Source organism: Acomys minous (assembly GCF_964271855.1).
Source record: "Acomys minous genome assembly, chromosome: 6".
Classification (NCBI taxonomy): Eukaryota; Metazoa; Chordata; class Mammalia; order Rodentia; family Muridae; genus Acomys; species Acomys minous.
In genome coordinates, this window is record NC_140487.1 from 93,155,773 (window position 1) to 93,168,329 (window position 12,557).

A 12,557-nucleotide genomic window follows, 5' to 3' on the forward strand; every position below is an offset into this window, starting at 1 on the left:
GGGCTAGGGCTTTCTCAGGGCACCACAGCGTGTATGGAGGGAGTCAGGAGGGAGTAGTGGACAGGAGTCCAGATCTCATGAACACACCAGTGCAGTCACTTGGAGCTGCCATCATGGAGGTAGGTGCCCGGGCTGTGTAACGGAAGAGGGCGCATACTCTCCTAGATCCTCGCTGGCTCCCATCAAGCTGAAGAGATGGGCCCTCACCACATTTAAGACACAGTGGGAAGAACAGTGACTTACCTGTATAGGTGTACAGTGAGAGCTGGACAGTTGTAGTATACCACCAGAGAGGGTGGTACCAACCCATGGTCACACAATAAATGCTCAATAAAGCAGGAACTCGTCCACATGGTCTGGGGTCCTCTCAGCCCCAGAAGGGCCTCCTGAAAGGGCACAGTCTTTCTAGTCCAGACTGAGAGTGGCAGGAAGGGGTACAGGCATTAAGAAATCTGGACCATTTCTGTGTTGCCCCCAGCCCAACTCTTCCTACCTCCTGCCCTACAGACATCCAAGCCTCTGCAGATGAGCCTGGAGTTTCTAAGATTTCTTCAGCATGGATCACCTACATTTTCCAGAGTGAGGAGTCTGTGCTTCCTGTTTTTCACTGAATCCCCTGCCTTCCCTATAAAACCCAGCTCAGAGGCACAGAAAATAACCATGTGCAAAGCCACAGCGGAAGTCATATCCAATTCCAAAGAATCTCATAGACCAAGATCTCCAACCACAAGGCAATGTAAGAAGAAATAAACGAGAAATACATAAACTTTCCTGTCTTGGGGAACTAAAAGGCTTAACTTTCAAGTCAGCCAAGAGTTAGAGGGATTATAAAGGGCATTGGTAGAATATTTAGGACAGAATAATAAAAGCACAAACATTTTCCAAGTCACTTCTTCTGTGAAGTCACCCCTGACCCAACACGGTTCCTCCAGATGACTTTCTACCCTTCTCCCAGCTCTGTGTCCAGGGGACTGACCTCTGGGCTGTGGCAACAGGTTCCCGTGTCCTTGGCTTTTAATGGGACTCGGCCATGGGGAACTTGGCCAAAGATGAGAAGAAAATCCGAAGGAAATGAGGCCCTTATTGGCCCGGTAGTTTTCCCCTTGATTGCACTGAGCTAGGTCTGGCCTCTACCTTAGGCCGCAGAGTTTCCTGTAGCCTTCTCAGATCTCCCATTCCTGGTGTACCTCAGCCTGGCATTCCTGCCAGCTACAGCTATCTACGGCCCTTGCTACCTCATTGGTGATATAGTCTCTACATGGCTTCCCTTCAACTAACTATACCTATATGCGGGACCACTATTAAATGCTCCTCAAAGCACCCAGGGTGCTCTGTTTCCTGTGGATATCCCCACTCTTGCCTAGTGTTGGCTCATCGATGCATTATGTCACCCATTTCCACTTCTGAATGACTAAGCCCTGACCCCATCACCTGTATATGTTGTGTCCCAATCAGCACCTGAGATCAGTGACTGTTTCATTATCTTGATCTCAGCACACGGTTACCCTAAACAACAAAAATGCATTGGTTATTATATCAAATCAAATGGAGCAAATGTGAACTCCATTAATATGTAAAAGTTTATAGGAAAATTTCAACAGATTAAGGTCCTGGGCACAAAACAATAGAGATTTTTATGCTGGAGCAGAACTAAGCCCTTAGTCAAAGAGTGAATCCTCAGCTCTAACCTAAAATTCTTCAGGATCTAAGTGTGTGTTCCTGCAATTGAGAAAGCAGGCCCAGGCCCAGGCCCAGGGAATCCCAGGGGGGCAGTTGTGCCATGGTGTAAGACCACCCATGGGTCCCCAGTCACACTGTTCACTGTGCACTTTCTCTAGGGTGACTTTGGCAGCCCAGCTGCCTGCCTTGGCCTTCTGCATTAGTTATCTCTCGTGATGTGACAGAATACTCAGGAAGGGTGTTTTGTTTTGCCTCACGGTTTGAGAGTGCAGCCCACTATGGTGAGGAAAGTACGGCAGGAAGGGTGGTTCTAAGCTGTGGCAGCAGGAGCAGGAGGTAGCTGGCCGGGAAATAAACAGTGGATACTGGTTGGCTTCTTCTTCCCCCTCCTCCTCCTCCACTTCCTCCTCCTCTTTGTCTTCCTCCTCCTCTTTCTCCACCTCCTCTTCTTCCTCCTCCTCTTCTTCCTCCTCCTCCTCCTCTTCTTCCTCTTCCTCCTCCTCCCCCCCTTCTTCTTCTTTGGCTTTTAGTTTAGTCCAGGACTCTAGCCCATGTCAAACACTCCTAGTGGTGTGTCTCCTTGGCAATTCTGGAGCCAGTGAATTTAACAATGAGGATTAATCGTAACACCCACCTAGTCTAGAAAGTCTTCAATTTCCCCCACCCCAGACAGAACCTGCAGACTGGTTCCCGGGGTCACTGAGCACTGATGTGGAATATCGGCCTGTTTCCGAGGAGAAATCTCGGTAGAAGAGTGGGCAACGAAGATCAAATGTGAGAGAAGCCGTTCTGAAGAACCACGGAGACAAAGGTTTGGAGATAGGAAATGGGCTGATTTTGTGTAGAGAGAGAATCTACACAACCAGACATAGTCTGTGACAGGTGTGGGGAAAGTGAGGTCTTCTTTGAACTTTCTTTGGGACACAGTGTGGAGGAGTCAGTCCTTCCTCTTTGCGGTGACCCAGTCCATGACTCCCACCCGCTGTTCATTTATTTAAGTGGGGGGGGGGGGTTTTGAGAGAGGGCCTCATGCATCCCTGGCTAGCTTGGAACTCAAAGAGATCTGCCTGCCTCTGCTTCCCTAGTGATGGGAAGTAAATACGGCGCCAACCTACGCCTGTCTGCAGCCTCCAGCGGCGGGTTCTGAGCGCTGTGTGTGGCGGTGGGCTGAAGCTGAACAGACTGGATGCTAGGAACCCATACCGAGGGCAGAGATAAGTGAAACTCAGATGGCTGCAGGGGGGCTAGGAAACGTTTAAATCACGACCTTTTTCTTTCTGCTTCAGGCGGAAGCTGGACTTGTTCCCCCTCTACAGCCTAGAAATCTGAGGCTGCCTCCTTCAGGAATATCCAGACGGTCCCTTGGGGCGACTGATAAGTTAGTCCTTTGCCCTCTTGGAGACTGAGAGTCCGACCGGACTTCCCACTTCCCGGAAAGGCTGGAGAGCAGAGTGTGTGTCCTGGGACGGGGGGGGGAGTCCCTTTCCCCGCCCCTCCCCGCCCCGTGGCCGCGGCGTGGCTGAGCCCGGGGCGGAGCTGGCGTCTCTTCGCGGACGGGCGGCGGGACGGCGGCCGCGGCCCCAGAGCAGACTGGCGGACCGGCGCTGAGACTAGCCCGGCGGGATCACAGGCGGGAGGACAACCCAGCGCGCTGCGGTGTGGCCCCGCAGCCAGAGACTCGGAGCTGTCCACCCAGGCGGAGCGCGTGAGTGAGCACCCGGACTCCGCGCCCCCCAGGCCCGGTCTAGCTTCGACTTTCAGTTCTTCTAGGTCCTCGCGTGGCACCTTCTGGAAGCGACTCCAGCCAGAAAGCAGGGTGGCCACAGTCCGAGATTCACACAGCGCCCGAAGACGGGTGGGGGTGGCGGTGGCGGTGGCTGTTGGGGGGCGTGTCTTCAGGAGCGGAAATGTCAGGCTGGCTCCTCTGGGTCCTAGGACCTGTTTGGTCCTAACAGCTGAAGATAAGGGGGAGGCTCTTAGGGGCTCTCGGGAGGTGGGGGAGGTTCTGGCTGGACAAGAGCTGTCTTTCTCTTCCACTTTTCTCTTCGGATCTAAAACTTAGATCTTGTACCTCAAGGCGTAGGCTTGATTCTGAGTTCAAACTAGGGCAATCTTCTGGCTGTTTGTGAGTCAGGCCAAGGGAGGGGCCTGTGTGTCCCTGGCAGGGGTCTAGGTATTAGAAACAGGCAGGATCAGGCAGTCTCTGCTCTTCCTCTGGGAAGATTAGATCCTTGGTCACAGCGTGAACAAACTAGTGACTTCCCCACCCAATAATTATGGTGGAGGTCTTTGGGGAAGGGGAACAGAGGCTCCATGAGAAACAGTCTCAGTGATGGCACGAGGCTGCAGAGAAGACAGCAGTAACAGACATAGCAAGGAGGGGACTGCCCTCTTACCTCCTGTACTCACCTCCAAGTTTACTCTTTCTAGGAAAAGTCTTGCCTTAAAGTTCTACAGCAAGGAGATGGGGCTCTTCCCCCCTCCCCCCATCTACACCAGGCCAGTGTCCAGACAGAGCAGGAAAAGGATCCTTTGTACCTTGTTATAAGTTGAGCCCCTCTTTATACCAAACCTCTACTTCTTATAGCTTGCTATGCAAAGCCAGGCTCTTCAAATCCTCTTTCTGGGCCTCAGTTTCCCCATCTGTTGGTGTGGAATGTGCCACTTGATTTCTCAGAGCTCTTTCAACTAGAAGGGGTGTGTGTGTGTGTGTGTGTGTGTGTGTGTGTGTTGTTGTTGTTGTTGTTGTTGTTGTTGTTGTTGTTGTTGTTGTGAGTATGTAAGGGTGGGCATGCAGGTATGGAGGCCCAACATTGACATTAGTTGTCTTTCTCCCTTGCTTTTCACTTCATTTATTGAGGCAAGGTCTATTTTTAAAAATTAGTTATATTTATTGATGTGTGTGCGCACATTTGTGTACCACAGTGCACATGTGGAGGTCCAAGGCAGTGTGTGGGAGTGCTCTCCTTCTACCATGTTGGTCCCAGGCATGAATCTCAGGAAAGCAAGTGTATCTGTTGAAACATGTCACCAGCCCAAAGCAAGGTCTTGCTGAACCTGGGCCTTCCTAAGTCTGGCTAGTCTAGCTAGCCAGCTTACCACAGAGATCCCCTGCCTCTGCCTCCTGAGCTCTCGGGTTACAGGAGGCTTTTTATGGGTTCTGGAGATCCAAATGGTCCCCACGCTTGCATCTCAACTACTCTCAACTCTAAGACAATTGAGGCTGGGCTTTCCCTAAAGCCTGGCCAACTTTATGCCAGTCCTGCTGTGATCTGGAAAGGGGTAGGGACAGAAGCAGTCAAAGGACAGCCGCCACACAAGACTGAGATCTGGAGGAGGCAGCATGCAGTCAGATGAGCAGTCCAGAGAGTGAGGACATGCTCAGGGATCAAGGAGAAGCCCAGAGGAGCTGCTGGGGGCGGGGGGGGGGGGGGGGGGGGCAGGAAAGGAGGGGGTGTGGTTGAAAGGCAGAGAGAGAGGGAGAGGGAGAGAGGGAAGGAGGAAGAGAGAGAGAGAGCGTCAGAGTCTGTAACAACAGTAATGGGGAGGCCAATCAGAGGTGGAGGACCAGAAACCCCACTGATGCCAAAGAGTGGTTTTGGAAGCCTGCACCCAGGAAGAGCTTAAAGGGGAGACAGCAACTGAAGTGTACAGAGCTTTCACTCAGGAAGTTCGGGTCTCAGCCTGGCATTTCTTTGGGAAGAAGTTGGGGGCACAGAATAAATGAGACGGCCTTCCACATCTTGAGGCTTCTTCCAAGAGGCCAGGAGCTCCCTCTACTCTCCAAACTCAGGACTGCGTGGACTGATGCACGGTGATGCACACAAGCCAGCTTTGAAACCGGGATGAGATCTCAGGACTTTGGGGCCTCTGATTGATGCCCCCTGAAGTCTGTTCTGTTCTGAGAGGCAAAGCAGATAGCCAGAAGGGCCACAGGATGGGTCTAGCTGCTCTCTCTCCCCAGCCCCTGGTGCCAGGCGCACAGTAGGCGTGCTGGAAGCCCTTGGAGTGTCAGGTGCAGCAGCTCATGCAGGTTTAGGAGTGAAGGAAGTTGCCTTGGAGAAAAAGAACTCTAGTCTCTGTGACAGGAAGTCGGGTTCTTCTAAGCCCTGCCACCCTCCCCTTCCTGCAGAGCCTGCAGCCACACTTAAGGCCACCCAGCTGGCTGTATGAGGGCCCTTTCCTCTTTTAGAGTAAAGAAAGAGAAAAGGACATTTTCAGTAGAAAAGTCCCTTCTGCTCCCTGGGAATCCCCGGTGGCCGGATGGCGTTCGGGATATCCCAGAGGAAATCCAAGTCCAGGGCCCACCCCCTCCTCACACCTAGCACAGTGCAGCCAGGCTCTCTCACTACACAGCTGGCCTCTGGGGCTTCCAGAGAACGTCTTATCTGGGTTCCCTGTTCCCTGGTAGGCCTGCAGAAGCCTCTGTCACTTCTGTAATGGTCAACTGCCCTGTAAGCACCTGTTTGGAGCCCAGGCCACACCCTCTGCAACATTCAAAGAAAAGCGGGAGGAAAGTAAGGAAAACAAAAGGCAGGTGGGGCTGCTGCAGGGGTGGGGTGGAGGGACAACGCTTGCTAGGGGATGAAGGTTTCACTGAGGTCAAGAAATTGCCCCGAGGCTGACAGCTAAGGGGAAAAATGATGTGGTGGGATGCCAAAGCCCACTGGATAAGGCCCTGACCACCTACTTCCCCTGCCCTTGTCCTTGTCTGGGCATCTTCAGGTCCCTGCGCCTACACATCCAGCTCCACCTGCCTGGCCATGGCACTGTGTCTGAAGCAGGTATTTGCTAAGGACAAGACTTTCCGGCCCCGGAAGCGCTTCGAGCCTGGCACGCAACGCTTTGAGCTCTATAAGAAGGCACAGGCGTCACTCAAGTCCGGCCTGGACCTTCGGACTGTGGTGAGGCTGCCTCCCGGTGAGAGCATCGATGACTGGATCGCTGTGCACGTGGTGGACTTCTTCAACCGTATCAACCTCATCTACGGCACCATGGCTGAGCACTGCAGTGAGTCCAGCTGCCCAGTCATGGCTGGTGGGCCTCGCTATGAGTACCGCTGGCAGGACGAGCGCCAGTACCGGAGGCCAGCCAAGCTCTCAGCACCTCGCTATATGGCACTGCTCATGGATTGGATCGAGGGTCTCATCAATGATGAGGATGTCTTTCCTACACGTGTTGGTGAGCACCCTCTGGCTGGAGAGTTTGCGTAGGCAGGGACGGTCATCCCTCATATTGTAGAAGAGGAAACCAGTTGAGGCAGGGTCAAACATTTAACAAGGACTGTCTGACTCCCATTCGGAGAACCTCGTGTCCAAAGCATGAGTGTTCGTTCCACTGTGGGCTATCCCAACATGACCACAAACAATGTTTCTCCACTTTCCAGAACAAGTGATATGTTTTTATTACTTGTTTATATCAGTTTGGGCTGATCTGGCTTCCAGCCCCCTGAGAGTCCACTGTGAATCCTGGCCCCAGGAAAGGGACCGATTGGAAGCTGAATCAGCCCAAAAGATATCTTTCCCTCAGAGTGTTTTGGTGCTCCATTGTCAGATTCAGGCCATGAGTCCTTTTCTTATCTCAGCAGGGCCTGGCGGGTGGGGGGGGGGGGGGGAGGGATGAACACTGTCACCCTGGCCCAGGTTCCCCACCCAGGTGCTGAGCTAAGTTCATCACAGAAGCTCCACCTGCAACCTGGGTCCCAGCACCCACCTGGGCTATAGAGATTCAAATGGGTGGGGCACATGGTCAAGCCCAGAGGGAAGAAGTCCCAGTGCTGAGGAAAGCTGGGCACTGAGTCACCGTCCTCCCTAGCTGTGGCTGCCATTTCCTGCACAGTCGTGTACAAACTGGCCCCCTTTTTTACACAGGAGGAAACTGAGGCGAACAATGGAAAGCACATTGAATAGAAAAGGGTTCAGAAGTAGAGCTCAGGTGTTGTGGGCCCAGGTGCCGGAGTCTAGATGGGTACCCCGGGTGTGGGGACCAAGCTGGGCTCTCAGAGAGGCAGGGTGCAAGCTCCCGAAGAGCAGTGAGAAGGAAGATGTGTGGAGTAGGGCCGGATCTGATCCTGCCTTTTATTCCCTCTAGCCTACATCCCTGGGTCTGTGGGCCCTGGGTAAACTTTTAACCAGATGACTGGATGATTTTGTCATAGCAGAAAAGAGGATGTAAGCCACCAGGATCCCTGCCTCGGATGTGGGGCCTGTGCACACATTGCCTTCCCGTGGTTCTCGTGGCCTTTTCTGGACAGGCAGGATCCGTATCATTTATCTCTGAGAGGCACAACTGTGCACAGAGGGATTGAATCCTGCCTCCAGTCTGGACTAATTAATAATTACGTGTCCTCAGGCAAGTGCCTTCACCTCTACACATTGCCTGCATTTTATCATATCTAGAATGGCTACCAGACCCATGAGCACAATAGGGCAGAGGTACAAAGGGCTGGGCTCACCGAGGGAAAGCTCTTCATGCTATTGGATAGCTCAAGGAATGAGTGATATCCGGAGCAGTTCCTGAAGTGTTAGCATCGGGTTGGGGGTGGCAGGGGGTGGGGGGTGAGGTGGGGGGTGGGGGGCCATGAGCCAGCGGTAAGAATAGTGAGCAGGGGGACTGAGGGTGTGGCTGGAGAGGGCAATCAGTATTGTCTCATAAAGGCTTTGCTCCATGCATGCTGGGATACTAAGACTTAACCCTGAAGGCCCGTGATTTAAAAAAACAAAAACAAAAAAAATAGTCCCCCTATGCTGACAACCTCCCACTGGGCTGTGTAGGAGAAAGTGATGTGCATATCTCTGCAGGCATGCACGTGTCTGGGAAGAGAGGGTAGGCCATAATTTTCACTGTGGTCTGAGGCAGACTGGCCAGTGACAAGCCTGCCAAGCCTTGCTTTAGGCTGTGGGAAATGTGGAAGGTGATCCGGGTTATAGCAAGGAGAAGGCATTTTCAGATATGTGCTTCATTTAAAAAGGAAGATGGAGGCTGGACACGGTGCCGCACGTCTTTAATCCCAGCACTCGGGAGGCAGAGGCAGGCTTATTGCTATGAATGTGAGGCCAGCCTGGTCTACAAAGCGAGTCCAGGACAGTCAGAACTACACAGAGAAACCCTGTCTCCAAAAAAAAAAAAAAAAAAAAAAAAGGAAAGATGGGGGTGGCTAGGGTTAGAGCTCAGTGGTGTGAATAAATTCCTGGGTTCAATCCCCAACACTTCTCCCACCCAGAAAAGAAAAGTATAGGAAAAAAGCCAAACTCCTGCCCTGCCGTTCTGTATGGGTCCTGTGCTAAGGAGGGGTGAAGGCTGCCTGGGGGAGGGGCAGCGTTCGTCCCTAGGATTTTGATCCCTCTTCCACCCCTCTCCATTGCCAGGAGTTCCCTTCCCCAAGAACTTCCAGCAGGTCTGCACCAAGATCCTGACCCGCCTCTTCCGGGTCTTTGTCCATGTCTACATCCACCACTTCGACAGCATCCTTACCATGGGGGCGGAGGCGCACGTCAACACCTGCTACAAGCATTTTTACTACTTTATCCAGGAGTTCAGCCTGGTGGACCAGAGGGAGCTAGAGCCACTGGTAAGGCCGAGTCTCCACTGCCCTTCCCTGCCGATGCTAGCCTCTAAACACCCAGATCCAAAGGATCTGTATGAAACTCCTGTGCCAGGTGGGTAAGTGAGGGGGGGCAACTCACTCAACAGTGGGTCCTGTGCCCTCGTAGAGTGTTCATGGAGATGTCCGTTTACAAATCCAGTTCCGCTGCCATGGTTTGCAGCTGGGGGGATGGGTGGGGGGGAGTCAGGCTCAATAAACCCATTGATTTGGCAAGGAGTTGCCCAGCAGGCTGAGATCAAATTAACCCTTCCTTACTTTGTGTCTCTACAGAGGGAGATGACAGAACGGATCTGTCACTGAGTCCAGATCTGGATGTTGTTGCCTATGAGATGGACCATCTGAGCACAGTGTAGCTGGGAGAGGGGCCCCTTAGGAGCCTTTGGTAAAGCAACCTGAAGGCCTGTAGGACACCTCTATATACCCAACACCTCTGGACTTCTCAGAAGTCTGTCTGTGTGTCCCCGCATGCATGGAGAAGGGAGGGCTTCAAGTGAGCCACAGAAGGAAAGGAGGAGTTTAGCCCCTCACATCAAGTCCAAGAGTGGGGTACGCTACCAGGTTTCTGCTCTGATACTTGACCCTTTCACCCAACCATGGTGGTTCCTAGAGGTGTGTTGGGAGGGGGGGAAGAATATGGGTGTGGCTGAAGTGAGGGCAAGAAAATTATAAGAGAGTGAATGCCTGTATCTGAGCAGGGGTGTGTGTGTGTGTGTGTGTGTGTGTGTGTGTGTGTGTGTGTGTGCGCGCGCGCGCGGGCGTGTGTGCGTGCATGTGTGTGTGCACATGCGCACACGCATGCACACGTGAATTGACTGTGAGATTTGTCTGAGAGATCCAGGTCTTTCTTGGCACATAGTAGGCCCTCCTCATGTTGGATGGATGGATGGATGGACGGATAGACGGATGGATGGGCAGGCTGACATAAGTCCATGATTATTATAGGAGTGATGGCAGCTTTAGTGACCCAGCTCAGCCCTGACCATGTACATGTAGACAGAACTGTACCTCTGAATCTTCTAGACTACCATTTTCTATCAACATGAGTCCCAAGCAGTTGGGTAGAGGTTAGGAAGCACAGCTTTGCCTTGAGTTCCTTAAACCTCTGACCTACCACCGTGTGTGCTGATTTGTTCAGCCAAGGATGTCCATGAATTGTCATTTCCCTCATCTCTCTGCCTCCAGAAGGGCTGATATCATAAATCTCTAAGCTGGGCAGTGGTGGCGCATGCCCTTAATCCTAGCACTCAGGAGGCAGACATAGAGTTCAAGGCCAGCCTGGTCTACAGAGGGAGTCCAGGCCAGCCAGGGTTACATCGAGAAACCCTGTCTAAAGAAAACAAACAGGAAGCCTCTTGGGGGTTGAGATTGATCCCTCATGCCCACAAAGGGCCCTGGATCTTGAACTTGGACTTCAGTCTTGAACCCAGAACCTACTGACGTGACTGAAGGCTAGCACAAAATAGCCCTCCAGACCAGAGAGCCACTGGAACTTGAATCGGGGAATCCAGAGTCTCTTCTCCTATATCAGGACTCTGAGGACCATGTAGCTGATGGAGACCTTTCCACCCTAAAGATACCTGCCTCCACCCAACCATCCCTCACATTCCAGCTTCTCAGAGCTGGAGGAGTCTGGGATGCTCGTTCGGTAGCCATTACTCAGCACTTCCATGCTGAGCCTGTGCACAGATTCACAGGTAGGGAAACCACGGCAGAAACAGGTCTCTGCCCTTCCAGAGCCTTTATCCTGAGAGGCCAGGATGGAGGACAAGAAGTCACAGAAGAGTCCTGTCTCTCACTGTGCAGAAGAGGAAACCAAAACCTGCATAAAAGCCAAGGCTCTTGACTTCTCTAGGGCCTGCTGATTGTCCCACTTATGTGGAAATAGGGGTTGTCAGAGACGCTCTCCAGGGTTTCTAGCCTGGTGCCAGAGAGCCCCACCATGCCTGGGTTGGCTGCTGAGACAAACCTTCAAAACCAGGCCCCTCCTTATGGCTGAGGGACTGCCTGCCCTCCAGAGAGACAGCCGGGGCTCTCCAGACCAGCAGGCCCTGGAACACACACCTCTCTCTCTCTCTCTCTCTCTCTCTCTCTCTCTCTCTCTCTCTCTCTCTCTCTCTCTCTCTCTCGTCTCCAGAAAAGTCCCCAAGGCCTACAGCTTTGGCAGTGGTTCAGAACTGAGGAGAGTGGGAGACTCCTCCACATAGGGCTGCAGAGTATACTCTGAAATCCAGGCTGTGAAAAGGGATGATGGTGGGGGAGGGAAATCTATTTTTGTGAAAGAGGGAAGATTTTGCTATTTTTGGTAAAATAAAAGATGCAAACTAAAGCAACCAGTAGTGGGAAGCTGTGGTCTGGGTGCCACATGGGTCTTGACAGATTGTAGGAGAGGCCACCAGAGTGGCTAAAAAGACATTCTGACCTAAGCTCCTGGACCATAAGGGCACAGTGATGACAGACCTAGCTCTCCAGTGTGAGGACACCCAAGTTCTCCCAGGGCTCTGAATTCTAGACCAAGCTAAGTTAGGAGCCTTGAGGAGGGGAGCAGAGGGCCATGCAGGGCCTTGCCTTCAAGGAACTCAGTGTGAGGGGGTAAATCTTTCCTTGTTGAGGCACTTGGCACTGGCTCTCCTGTTCATACCTGGATGGCTTGGAGAAACCAATGGCTAAAAGAGCAGTGGGAAATACAGCCCCAACCCCAGTCACAGGACAGGAAGCCGCTCTCAGAACTCAAAGTGGGGGGAGGAAGGGGAGAGGGGCAGGTTTCAATCCAGAGGTTTTCAGTTTCCCAGTAGGCAGCTAGAACTCGCTGCCCCCAGCCACATGCCGCTCAGAATCAACAAAGGCTCCTCTTATAGCTGCAAAGGAGCCAGCAGGGACTCTACCTGGGAGGCAGAGGCCTGAGCTCCGGCCCCAGCTGCCCACCCCCCACCCCCACCCCACCCCACCCCACCCCACCCCCCAGCACCTTCCCTCTGAACCACTTCAGAAGTGGTGGGGCTAGAAAGATGGCTCGGTGGATAAAGGCACTTGCTGCCCAACAATGCAAGCTTGATGAGCCGAGTTTGTTTCTCAGGACCATGTAGAGCCTGAAGGAGAGACACCACTCTGGCATGTGTACCCACACATATGCAGCAGCACATAACACAGTAATGATTTTGTTGTGGTTTTGAGACAGAGTCCTCTTATATAATGCTGGCTAGCCTGGAACTCATCCTGTAGACTCACGGTTGTGAGCTGGCCTCTAACTCACAGGGCTCCACCCTCCTCTGTC

The 12,557-nt window shown here is 52.8% G+C and overlaps 1 protein-coding gene across 2 annotated transcripts; it reads left to right on the plus strand.

Annotated features, from left to right (window-relative positions):
• The first annotated feature begins 2,364 nt into the window (after positions 1-2,364).
• Positions 2,365-12,194, plus strand: MOB3C (MOB kinase activator 3C). Of its 2 annotated transcripts, XM_084786664.1 has the most exons (4): positions 2,378-3,385; positions 6,406-6,861; positions 9,048-9,250; positions 9,557-12,194. In XM_084786664.1, exons 2-4 carry the CDS (start codon positions 6,444-6,446, stop codon positions 9,584-9,586), a joined length of 651 nt encoding a protein of 216 aa, XP_084642790.1. In that variant the 5' UTR covers positions 2,378-3,385; positions 6,406-6,443; the 3' UTR covers positions 9,587-12,194. The 2 variants fall into 2 exon arrangements, with proteins under 2 accessions (XP_084642789.1, XP_084642790.1); XM_084786663.1 differs by lacking the exon at positions 9,557-12,194 and having other exon boundaries at positions 2,365-3,385; positions 9,048-9,443.
• The last annotated feature ends 363 nt before the right edge of the window (positions 12,195-12,557 follow it).